Here is a 13,339-nt window from a genome sequence, read left to right on the forward strand (position 1 = left end):
ATATGGTAGCCCCTAGCCACATGTGGCTATGCAAATTTAACTAAAATTAAATGCAACTAAAAATTTAGTTCCGCAGTTGCATTTGCTACATTTTAGTGCTTAATAGCCACATGTGGTTTATAGCTACTGGGTTAGACAGCACAGATATAGAACATGTTTGTCATTGCAGACAGTTCTGTTGGGCTGTGTGGCTTTTAGCATGGCAGGGCCCCTAGGATTAAATCCTCTCCAAGTCCCGCAGTGTCCTGTTCTCTTGCTGTCTGGCTACTGTCTGCTTGCTTGTCTCCACCCTAGAGTGCAAGCCCAGTGGGGGAAGGACTTTGTTGGTTGTGTTCTGCTTGCCAGGCCTCCTGCAGTGCTAGGTGCAGAGTGCTGGCTTGTTGAGTACAAAAGATGAATGGATGGCTGAATAAGCAGTGTTTGTGGATGCAAAGTAATCCCCTTGGGGCCCTGGAGGTTTGGGTGATCATATTAGGGCATAGTTGTCCTATTAAAAGTCCACTTTATAAAACTCATTGCCTTCTTCTTTTTTTTTTTTTTTTTTGTGGAAAACAACCACAAATACACACAGTTCCTAAAACAGATGAAAATGAGACACCACAGTCGGTGGAAGACAGTCTTTTAGCAATGGCCCCATGCTGTCTTGGAACTTTTTTACTTGGCCTCAGGGGCCAGTAATTTCTAGATGGAACCTTTTGGGAGCCCTTTAGAGGTGGGAAGGATCTCCACGTATTGGGGTAGGTGGGGCTTCTTCTGACGCTCTTTAACCTGTCTACTTGCAGACAGAATGTTCCCCTAGTCATTACACTGGTCTCTGGCACAGCTGCCGTAGCGTCTCTGTTGGCTCAGAGCTGGCCATTTCCAAACCAAATTTATGGCTTGTAGTTCTATGCCACAGTGACGCCCACAGCTCTCCTCTCCCGTGAGCTGAAGAAGAGAGAACAGGGCAATCTCCTAGAGTTTGAAAAGACCCTTTGTCTTTTTCGATCACTGCTTTTTAAGGTGAGCGAGGGCCCTGAGGAGCTTCTCCCAGTAGGCTTCAGGTGCCCAGAAAGCAGGCCTGTCTTGTCTGGATCTTTAGTGGTTGGCAGCTGGCACACAGTAGGCTCTTGGTAAATGGTTTCTGGCTTTGTGAATCCAGGTCTGCAACTGGGTCAGTATTTCTATTCACAGCCTTGCTCTGTTATATTAAAAGGCAGTTTTGGTGTAGTTGGAAGCAGAGCTCTGAAAGGGGCTGTGGGTGTCAGTTTCAACACTCACATGTACGGGCTTGAAGGAGTCACCTGGGGTTTGGTTTCCTCATTTGTAAAATAAGGATTATAACTTACCCTGCCTCCTAGGGTTAAATTTGTTCATATTTCATAAGTGATACCTAAATATCAGCTTTTATTATTATTGTTCTTCAGATTTAAGGTCTGGCTATCAAATCCCTTTTGTGACCAAGGAAGAGTTCCTTGGTTTTCCCAGGCATTGGAAGATACAGATAGTTCTGGGGTGCCTGGGTGGCTTGGTTGGTGAAGCATCTGACTCTGGATCTCTGCTCAGGTCTTGATCTCAGGGTCATGAATTCAAGTCCTGCACTGGGTTCAGTGCTGGGTGTGAATCCTACTTAAAAAAAAAAGAAAAAAAGAAGATATAGATAGTCCTGGCCTTGGTGACCATGAGAAAATAAGGCATGTCCTTGACTCCTGCTGATTCCCACAGCAAAATAACCTGACAAAGTAGATCTTATGAGCATGTCTCGTTTCAGGTAGGTAGCACATAGGCCCACAAGTGAGAAGGCAGTCGTGTGATACTAGCAGCACCTTAAACTGCTCTTGGACAGTTCTGGGGTCACTGGTTGGCCTGGAAGCCTGGGCAGAAGGATGCCAGCGCCACCCTGGCTTGGTGTGGGCATTTCACCAGGCAGGGTTATAGAGCCAGGTCTGGCTGCATTCAGACAAGTTAGGAATGAGCCTGGGAGGACCACACAGAGGGAGGAAGAGAAACATTTGAGGCCAGCTTTGCTAGTCGTAGCCACCTGTGTCCTGTGCCCATTCAGGAGCCCGGGGCCAGGGCTTCCCAAGCCTACCTCATTCAGCTGAACCTTTGCATTCCAAGTTTTCCATGGTACACAGTCAGTTGTAGATGGGAGGACTGGTCATGGCAGAGGGGTCTGGGTGGGGTAAAAGAGAAAAGACCCACTCTCAGTCTGAGAGACAACTTAGGTTTTGAGGTGGAGCCAGGGTAGGAAGCTGTGGATCACCTCTGCCCATGACATAATGCAGGGGGGACGGGGAAAGTTCAGAGCATGGGAGTGGGGGAGTGGCCCAGTCATCTCCTGAGGTGGCAGGAGCCTATGAGGCCAGGCCTGTCACATTGCACCAGCTGATTTTGAGGTAATGCCATGTGTGAGATGCTGCTACAGGACAGGACCAACTTCATCCTCCAAATGCTCAAGTGCCCCAGCTTTGTTCTAGATGTTGGGGATGCATTCACAGTCAAAACAGACATCCTCCTTGTCTTTGCTGGGTTCAGAGTTGGGGATTCTATTGTCAATCAGATCATACAATTCATCATCACAAACTGTGTTAAGTGCCGTGAAGGAAAAGTGAGGTGTGAGAGGTTATAGGGGACCCATGCTCATTGGGCTTGAAGGAGTCACCTGGGGAGTGACTTGAAGGTCTTGAAGAAGTTGCTCCTGAATGGGCACAGGACGCAGGTGACAGTCAGAGGAAGCCTCCTAAAAGAGATGCTATGAGCTGAAATGTGAGGTAGGGGTGGGAGGAAAGGAGAAGGAACAGTATGACCAAAGGCCTGAAGGTAGGAGCAAATGTAGCTTATTTGAGAACCGGCAAGCAGGCCAGTCTACCCGACCAGAGACCAGTAGTGAGCAAGGTGGGGTGAAGCAGTGAGAGCCAAGGCCAGGGAGGGGGCCCAGGGTCAGATTCTGTTAGGCCTAGGAGACCACGTGAAGGAACACCACTGTAGGGTTTAAAGCAGGGACAAGCTAAGGGGCGGGATGAGGCTGGGGATCCCATGCAGGGCTGAAATGTGGATGATATACCACCCCCTCCCACTATCTTGTGAGCTTAAACTCTTTCCTCTATGTGGCAGCCTGGGAGGCACTGGGCTTCCTCTGGGTATGACCCTCTATAGTTTTGGAGGAGTGTCGGAGCACTAGACTCTATCGTGAGACATTATCAGGACAGTCCCCTCTGGGCTTGGGCAGGACTCAGGTTGCACCTGTGCATGTAGGAGCCCCAAGGGCCTTCGGGGAAGACAAGCTGTGCTGTCCATCCTGAGGAGGCCTGCATGGTTTCAGCCCTCAGCTGCTCCCTCCCTGCGCTGAGCAGCCAGTACCCAGGCCTGAGGTCAGGGTAGCAGGAGGCTCTGGTTTTACACTTGGGAGGCAGTCTGTGTACTAGTGGATGGGCTTGGACTCTATTGAAATTTGGCCAGTTTGGTGGGGGTGGAGCGGGGGTGGTGGTGGTGGTGGAGGGGGTGGTGTGTGTTCCAAATGCTCCCCTGAAGGATGTGATACTGTCTCCGGATTCCCTCTGCTGTTCTGGAAAAGAGCCTGAAGATACATCTGAAACAGGGGTTGTATTCACACCTTCCCTAAGAGCTTGGTATGATTATTCAGTCAATTCTAGTGTCACTAATGGCCAGATGTGTGCTTATGACATTGCCATGCATTATTGTGGGACATGCATTCTGTCATCTTGTGCTGATTGAGAGCCTTGAGTGGGCCTAGAACTCTGCTATTTAGGGGTGGATCAGAGTGGATCCAGCTGTCAAGGCCCATGCAGCCTAATCATGGGTTATTCAACAGAAGCTCATGGATTCTATGATCCAATTATTATTTTCCAGCTGTATCCTATTGCTAACAGGGCTTCACTGGTAAAAGGGTTCATGGTCAAATAAGTGGGAGGTGCATTGTCCTACATGCCCCTTGATCTGCTTATCTGTTGGTGTGTAACAAGCTCACAAAACTTGATGGCTTAATACAACGATTTATTATTATTTCTTACAGCTCAATGGGTTGGCAGGGCTCAGCTGGGTGATTCTCACTTGGGGTGTCTCATGCAATTACTTATTTTTATCTAGTAGTTACAATCAGGTGGTAGTGGGGAGCGGACTCATCTAATGGTTTTTTCTCTCACTTGGCTCTGTGCCTGGGTTGGTTGGGCATCTCTGTACCCATGGTTCTGTCACATGCTAGCTTGGGCTTCCTCATCACGTGGCAGTCTCAGGGTTGTTAGGCTTCTTATGGGGTAGCTGAGTTTCCCTAGAGTGAATGTTGCAAGAGGCCTGGGAAGAAACTGCAAAGCTCAGAAGTCCCAGAACATTTCCACAACATTTTATTGGTCAAATTACTGAGGCTATTCCAGATTCAAGGGGAGGGAGTTAGCTCAATGGGAAGACTAGCACACAATCTGCTGCTATCACAATGCATAAGAATGTACCAAAGATGTCTGAGAAGTTGCCGCAGTCAAGCAACCTGTTTAACTCAGTATTTCCCAATCTGATTATTATTATCTTTTTAAATCAGGAAATCCCTTTCTCATAGAAAATCACTTGAATTCTGCAAAAGAGAGAGCAGTGGGCAGAAATGGAAGGGTGATAGAGGTGGGTCCCAAAACTACTTTCTAAGAAATGAAGCTCTCCAAAGATGGAATGTAGAGATTGCTAGTGAGTTCCTTATTTGGGCAAGTACTCAAACAGGGGTCATGTGGCCTACATGTGAGGATGGAGAGGCTGAACATCCTGGTGGCAAAGGCTTTGATTTGACTTCTGACTGATCCAGGTTCTAATCCATCACTTACAGCTGTGTAACATTGGACGAGTTGCCTCTTTCTGGCTTGAGTGGCTTTATCTACAAAATAAACAGTTCCTATTTCACAGGGCTGTTGTGAGGATTAATGAGGTCCCTGCCTGTGGATCACCTAGCACAGGATGCTTTTCTTGGTTAGACTTTGTGGCTGCTCAGTTCCCTTCCACTTCTAGGGTTTAATAACTTTGGGTTTATTCTGGACTTTCTCCCTAAGGCAAAGCAGTATTGTGAGACATGGACTCAGCCCTACCTTCCTTGCAAAAGTAACGTCTCCACCCTTTTACTTTTCTCCGACCTAGTTCCTCATCAGTGACCGTGATCCTCAGTGCAATCTCCACTGCTCCAAGACTCAGCCCAAACCCATCTGTGCCTCCGATGGCAGGTCCTATGAGTCCATGTGTGAGTACCAGCGAGCCAAGTGCAGAGAGCCGACCCTGGGTGTGGTGCATCGAGGTCGATGCAAAGGTGAGTGTGTGTGTGCTTCCACACAGTAGAGAAGACACTTCCAGGCACCATGGTGCCCTGCTTGGAACGCTGTCCAAGGGGGAAGCTCAGAAAGAGTCTGTCCCTTTTGTTTGCAGCTATCCCCTGGAGGGATATGAGAAGAGTAACTGAATGAACTCCCTGAAGGAATGAGCACTATTTTGTCTTTCAAATACTGCCCCCAGGCTAGGGCTTAAGAGAGATGTGTGCTGCTATCTGGCTCGAGCTATTTATTTTTATTTTTTATTTTTGTAAATGGAGATGCTTAAAATGGCACGGCATTATTGTTGGCTCCTGAATAGGGAAGGATTCCAAATTGTTGGCCAGCAGATGTATTTTGTTTGGGCTGCTCACATGTTGAAAAATATTAAAAACATTTGAGACAACATTTAAAAATTGAGAGATTCAACATAAAAATCTGGATTTTTATACTTCTCATAAATAATTGGAAGCTCTAGTAGTATTAGGGCTGTGTTCCCTCCCACAGGGAAACACATGGCTAGACCTGAGGAGCAGCTTCCTCCTTTGAAGGATGGGGTGGGGGGGGTCTGCTCTCCAGTTTGCTACACTCCTCAGCCCCCCTGTGGTATCTCCAAGCTGAATGCCATTCTTTGCACACCCAGTTCAGTTCCCTAATTTATATCACTTTCCTATGCCCTGTAGATAATTTGAATTTGTGATTCCTGGGCTGCTTAGAGCTGTTGTCAGAATTGTGTGAGACTAAGCAGGTTGCCCTAGAGCTTCTGATCTTCCAAAGAAAGTGCTTGCAATTCTTGAACTCTAAAACATCTTTGAGACCCCTTGGGCTTGCAGGTTTTTTAATAAACCCAGTGAAAAATAATAGAGGTGGGACTTTCTTTTTCCCATGGGAGGGGCTAAGAGGACTTGGGAGGAAAAAAATAAGCAGAATCTGGTACAAATGCACCTCCCTAACTTTTCTAAGAGTAACATTAAGTAGAAGATGAGGCTGAGCAACACTTGCTAGCCACTGCCTTTACATTGTTAGAAAAGCCAGTAGGTGGTATGTGGGCTCACCCACAGCAGAGAGGCTCTCTCTCAGCATTCTTAGTACCAGGCAGCCATTTTTGTCTCATGGCTCCAATGTGGATTCCAGTGAAGTATGAAACATGCTCCTCCTTACCTCCTTATAGACGCTGGCCAGAGCAAGTGTCGCCTGGAGCGGGCTCAGGCCCTAGAGCAAGCCAAGAAGCCCCAGGAGGCGGTGTTTGTCCCAGAATGCAGCGAGGACGGCTCCTTTACCCAGGTGAGGCCTTGGCCAAGTCTCTCAGGCCCATTTCCTGGACCGAGGCCGAGGGGAGGTGCTTGAGAGTGGGAGGGCCCCTCAGAGCCTTTGCTTTCTGGGAAACTGGTGAGGGCTCTTTGACACCCCTCTGTGCTACCTTCTGGTGCCTGCATTCCCTCTCCGGGGCCCTCCATGCCTTCCCTTGCCAGCTGGCAGTGGGTCCTGAAAAGGGGCATGGAAGTCTGAGCCAGGAAACTGGCATTGCTTGGTCCCCGTCCTCCCTGCTGGCTGTCTCCATTTTTCTCTTCTGTCAAATGCAGGCTGATTATTTTTCTTATCCCTGCCAGTTTCCATGGGCAACCCTGGTAATCCCTTCTCTGTTTATTTCTACCCCTCTGCACTCCCCTTCTTTCTACTCCTGGTCCTTGAATGAAGCAGTGCTTCCTTTGAGCATACATTGTACCATGGTTCTTGGAGTGTTTGTGTGTGTGTGTGTGTGCGTGTGTTCACATACATGTGCATGCATGCATGTATATATACATTCAGATTTAAAAATTTCTTTTCAGGCAGTCCCACCTCTCATCCTGCACAGGCTTCTGGTTAGTGCTTTTTGTAAAAAGTAATGTTGGCTATGTTTATGTTGGCATAACTATTTCTAAAACATAGGCAGCACAGGACAATAGGGTACTCCTTTATAAAGCTTTTCAGCTGGATGGGGATGTAGTCTGGGGGGGAGGGGAGAGGCGGTGGATGAAGGTGTTGTCGGAGCCAAAGTAGGGAAGGTCACTGGACAAGGGTGAGTCAGCCACATGGTTGGGGATGGTCCTGGTGCCTGCTTCTCCCTTTGTGGAATGGAGCAGCATTTGGAGGAGTCCCACGATGTTAGGCTGGAAGCAGAGGCTTCAGAGGTTTAAAGCTTCCCTGTAATTCAAAATCAAGGGGGCAGAGGGTATAGACTGGCCTTTGTTTTTTTTGGGGGGATGAGCCTGGGGATTGCTGATTTCAGACTGACCACTTGTTGCAGTGGAAATGTGGAGGGGGGTGGTGGGAAGGGTTTGGGCATCGCATTTGTTAAAATTCGCAGCTGATTCAAATGTTTAGAGCCTCCGGGATAAACTGACCTTGGCTGCCAACCCTGCGAGAGGTGCTTCTATTCATTTTCTCACTAAGGCCTCACTGCAAACTGGTGAGGTAGGTGTTATCCACACTTAACAGGCACAAGGAGTGCCAGGGCTGGGTTTCAAACTCAGAGCCCTCTAGCTCCCAAGGCCATGGTGGCTTGTGTTCTGCTGCCCACTGCACTGGCAGCTTTTCCGGAGGCTCTGCAGTGTGGACTGCAAGGAGGTAGTCTCCTGCTGCGGTTTGAGTGGGGATCCTGGAGCCACCCTGCCCCAGGGGTGATTCTCAGCACCTCCACCTCAGGCGAGTCATTGAGCTTCTCTGCGCCTCAGTGTCCTTATGTGAAAAGTAGATGACGATTGCCCTTATTATCATACATAATCATAATAATTACATTATACATATTATATGTTACTATTGTTATTACTGTTATTAATGAGTATTACTATAGCTTACCTCATGGGGCTGTGGTGAGGATTTAAATACGTTAATGCATGGTCAGCACTTGGAACACATAAATGCTATTTAAATATCCTGCATTTTCACCAGCATGTCCCCATAACTACTCTGGTGCTCCTACTCACATCTTCCCAAGATGTTATGAATGATGTTACTCAAGGAAAGTACAACCTTTTGTTGAACCTCTCCCCATCAGTTTTTTTTTTTTAATTTATTATGTATTCTGGTGGAGAGAAGGCAGGTGATGTGTGTGTGTATGTATATGACACTGTACTACTGAGAATTCACAGGAGGGGAGAAAGTCAGACTTCTCTCGACTTTGTTTGGGGCTGACACGGGGGTAGAGGTCGTAGGGAGGAGGCGAAGTTGATGGTCATCGTTTTCCTTTCTCTATGATTGTGTAATCCCCAATGTGTTGCTTATGAGAAGGTTGGCTCCTGCCCTCCTGGTTCCGAGGTGTTTGCTGCCCTGTGACGGACAGCTGCTGGCCAGCTTTTGTTTTGGCGAGGCGGGTCCAGGCCAGGTGGTATTTGCTGGGAAAGAAACTTCCAAATTAATCCGGGCAGAATTGCTAAACGAGAGGGCCCCTGAAGTTCAGCAGAGGTTGGATAGACAGTCAAGAACCCCTTCATTTGTTTGACACACTAAGCACTGCCATGTGTCTGTAGGCCCGAGGCTGGCTCACCCCGGTGGGCAGCCAGGCGGCCAGACAGCCGGCTCGTCCCCGTCACAGTGATTGAAACGGATGTGCTTTTTCCCTTGATCAAAGACACTGCAATAACTTCACAAAATGAGGCTGCCTCTTTGAGTGTGCTTCAGTAACAGGGACAGGCTGCCCAAAGGCTGTGAGACAGAAGGCTTTGTCCCTCCCCCGACCTCCACTATCAGTTAGCCGGACATTTTTTTGTTTTGTTTGTAAGACCAACATCCAGAGACCAGCTGTGTTACTTGAATATGCTTTAGAATATCGGTATGCACGCATCCTGATGTTATTACCATATTTTAGCCCTGGGAATTATTACGCAGTAATGTGCTCTTGAAGTTTATGGAGGGAGCAAGGGGACCTTAATAGGACTGGATTTGTTTGGCCTGGGACACAGCTTGGGACCACATGAGTGGGTTGGTCTTAATGGGGTTCATGTGGGTTGCAGTGGTCTCTGTTCTCTTCTTTGTTTGCCCTGTCCTCTTTCCTCCCCAGCCCCCACTCCAACTCACCCAGTAGGGTGGTGCACATTAGGTTACATGTGACTTTGGAAAACCTTGCATCTAGGCTACACCCCAAATGCTGGGAGTCGGACCCAGACATTGTATTATTTTAAGCTTCCCCAGGTGATGGTAGTGTTTGGTCAAAGTTTTGAATGACCCGCTGCTGTAAGGACTTCATCACTCTTGTTCTTGATTGCATCATTGGAATGTGGAGTTCAGGCTCTCTGGGGACCTGCTGAGTCAGGTTGGGAGTTAAGCGCTTTGTCCTTCCCCATGGCCTTATCTGTTTTCTCTTCTGGGTGTCAGGAACGTAATTCCTGACATCTGTTCTGCCAAGCCCTCTGCCAAGCAGTTGTCTGGTGCCCAAACCGATTAGCTGAAAGCTCAGCTGTAGTGGAAGGGTATTGGATTAACACCACCAGGAAATGTTGGCTGGAGCTTGTCAAACTGGTGCATCACTGAGCAATAATGATGGCTACTCTGCTGAGTGCTACTTGGTGTGAGGCACCGGGTTTTACACCCGTTAATCTTCACTGGAACCCTTTGAGGTAGTTACTAATACCCTTATTTATAAAGGAAAACTAAGTTTCGGAGAGGTTGAATAACTGGTTCAAGGTCACTACACTAAAAAGGGTTTGTACCCAGGCCTATCTAATTTCAAGGCATGAGCTTTTAACTTTTTTTTAAAAGTGGCCTTGATCTGTGTATAATTTATATTCATCACCATTGTTATTCCAAAAGTCTCCACTGTGGTGCTGGTGGCCATTCCATAAAGGGAAAAATTAAAATTAAAAAAAAAAGAAAAAGAAAAATACTTTGATTACAGAAATCTTCAAATATACAAAAAGAAATAATAGTATAATGAACTCCATGTACCTGTCACCCAGCTTCAACTATTACTGACGTGTGGCTGATTCTGTTTCATTTCTACCTCATTTTCATTTCCCATCCCGAACTGGACTGTTTCAAGTAAATCCCAGACACGGTATTTTTTTCATCTCCAACATTTTGGAGTTCTGCTTTGTTCTGGACTGTGTGCTGGTTGCCATGGAGAGTTCAAGAAATGTCACGACTTATGTCCTCAAGGAGCTTTCATGCTGAAAAGATATGAAAACCAATGATAAAGTATTATATTCCAAATGGTTATATTTAAAATGTTCATTTACAAGTCAGTAATTTGGAATTCCAAGTGCATTTTATTGTTGAAAAATATATATCAATTAAAAGTTTCTGAACAGGGGCATCTGAGTAGCTCAGTTGGTTAAATGACTCTTGGTTTCAGCTCAGGTCATGATCTCAGGGTTGTGAGATTGAGCCCCTTGGCAGGCTCCACACTCACTGGGGAATCAGCTTGGGATTCTCTCCCTCCCCCTACTCACTCTCTCTCTCAAATAAGTAAGTCTTTAAAGAAATTTTTTTTAAAGATTTTATTTCTTTATTCATGAGAGACACATAGAGAAAGAGGCAGAGACACAACACAGGCAGAGGGAGAAGCAGGCTGCACGCAGGAAGCCCCATATGGGACTGGATCCCGGAACCCTGGGATCACACCCTGAGCAAAAGGCAGATGCTCAGGCACTAAACCACCCAGGCATCCCTAAAAAATTTTTTTGATTCAATTAACATATAATGTATTTTTCGTTTCAGAGGTAGAGGTCAGTGACTCATCAATCTTATATAACATCCAGTGCTCATTACATCACGGGCCCTCCTAATGCCCATAACCCAGTTACCCTATCTCCCCACCCCACCCCCTTCAGCAATCCTCAGTTTGTTTCCTATGATTAAGAGTCTTTTATTGTTTGTCTCCCTCTCTGATTCCGTCTTGTTTTATTTTTTCCTCTCTTCCTCTATGATCCTCTGTTTTATTTCTTAAATTCCACATGAGTGAGATCATGTGATAATTATCTTTCTCTGATAGACTTTAAAATAAATAAATCTTTTTAAAAAAAGTTTCTGAATAGAAAACCTGAACCAAAACTAAAAGACAAATGACATATATTAGTCTTAATGACAAAGGGCTAATATATGAAGAATTCTTACACACCAGAAAGATCCTAGTAGAAAACCAGCAAGAGATGCCAACCAGCAGATCACACAGTAGTAATAAATAACCAATAAGTGAATATGAGTCATGTCATTTTCCTTAGTAATTAAAGCAATACAAACTAAAAAAATGTCATTTTGCCTACCAAATTGTTAAAAAATGGAGAAAAGATAGTAATATTCAGGCTTGGATATTACTAACTATTGAGGATTACTACAGGGAAAAAGCCACTCCCCACATTACAGTTTGGAAAGGAAGCTGGCATTGACATTTTGTAGAATAATTTTGCAATATGGGTCAAAAGTCCTTGATTGTGCCTACATCTTGTGCCTACCCTTCCACTTCTAGGAATTTATTCTAAGGAAACAAGAATATATGCAAATACTTAGCCACATGGATTTCCATCTAAGTTCTGGTTATAGTAGCAAAAGTTTGGAAACTATCTAAATATCTAGTAATGGAGAATCACTTAAACAAATTAGATGTAATTTATTTTATTTTTTTAAATATATTTTTTAAAATTTTTATTTATTTATGATAGTCACAGAGAGAGAAATAGAGGCAGAGACACAGGCAGAGAGAGAAGCAGGCTCCATGTACCGGGAGCCCGACGTGGGAATCGATCCTGGGTCTCCAGGATCGCGCCCTAGGCCAAAGGCAGGCGCCAAACCGCTGCGCCACCCAGGGATCCCTAGATGTAATTTATATTCAATTCATAGCTGCTATACTCTGCAGCTAGTAAAAGGATGTGTTACAGAGAATCATTTTACATATTGAGTGTACATAGGTATGTTAGAGACTTGATTCATCAAATAATTAAAAAGAGAACTGTTTTCATTTTGTTCTAAATAGAAAAGTTATATACACTTTGTGAAAAAAAAATTCTGATAATACAGAAGTAGATAGAGTAGAAAGGTAGAGCCAATGATCTCATCGCCTTGAAAGAGTAGCAGTTGAGTCTCTAAGTCTCCAGTTTTTCCCTTTAGGCATACTTATCATTATTTAGAACAAAAATGGTATATTATATATCTTTTAATAACATTTTTTAAACTAATTACATTGTAGGTTTATTTACATGTTATGTATAAATCTGTCTAGTTTTAAAATTTTCATTGAAGTATAATTGATATACAGTGTTTATTAGCTTTGGGTATACATACAACATAATGATTCAACTTTTGTGTACATTGTGAAATGATCACCTCAATACGTTTATTTACCATCTGTTGCCATACAAATTTAATACAATAATGCTGATTGCATTCTCTATGTTCTATTTACATCCTCACGACTTATTTCTTTTAAGTGCAAGTTTGTACTTCTGGTTCCCTTGATCTTTTTCACACCCACCAACCCCTCTCCCCTATGACAACCACCAGTCTGTTCTCTGTATCTGGACTTTGTTTTGTTTATTTGTTTTGTTTTTTAGATTCTACATACGAGTGAAATCGTGCAGTATTTGTATCTTGTCTGACTTATTTCAATAAGCATAACTCTCAAGAACCATCAGTGTTGTTACAAATGGCAAGACTTTATTCTTTTTTATGGCTAAGTAATATTCCATCTCATCACACACTCACTCACACACACACACACACACGTCTTCTTTATTCATCTGCTGTTGGACCCCTCGATTGTTTCCATATCTTGGTTATTGTAAACAAGTGAACATAGGGATGCTTATATCTTTTTGAATTGCTGTTTTCATTTTCTTTAGACAATACTCAGAAGTGAGTGGAGTTCCTGGATCATATGGTAGTTCTATTTTTAATTTTTTGAGGAGCCTCCATATTGTTTCCGTGCACCAATATATGCTACCATCAACAGAGCGCAAGGGATCCCTTTTCTTCACATCCTTGCTAACACTTGTTATTTCTTATTGTTTTGATACTAGCCATTGTGACAGGTGTAAGATGATACCTCATTGCGGTTTTGATTTACATTTCCCTGACAATTAATGATATTG

General features: G+C 44.8%; 1 protein-coding gene across 5 annotated transcripts in view; it reads left to right on the forward strand.

Moving 5' to 3' along the window:
* Positions 1-13,339, forward strand: part of SMOC1 (SPARC related modular calcium binding 1) — a 163,161-nt gene that overhangs the window by 74,931 nt on the left and 74,891 nt on the right. For all 5 annotated transcript variants that reach the window (XM_077909787.1, XM_077909785.1, XM_077909788.1 and 2 more), the window contains exons 2-3: positions 5,116-5,281; positions 6,451-6,563. In XM_077909787.1, the coding sequence (XP_077765913.1) occupies positions 5,116-5,281; positions 6,451-6,563 (279 nt within the window). The remainder of the gene's footprint in view (positions 1-5,115; positions 5,282-6,450; positions 6,564-13,339) is intronic.

The sequence above is a fragment of the Canis aureus genome, chromosome 9 (genome assembly GCF_053574225.1).
Source record: "Canis aureus isolate CA01 chromosome 9, VMU_Caureus_v.1.0, whole genome shotgun sequence".
Classification (NCBI taxonomy): Eukaryota; Metazoa; Chordata; class Mammalia; order Carnivora; family Canidae; genus Canis; species Canis aureus.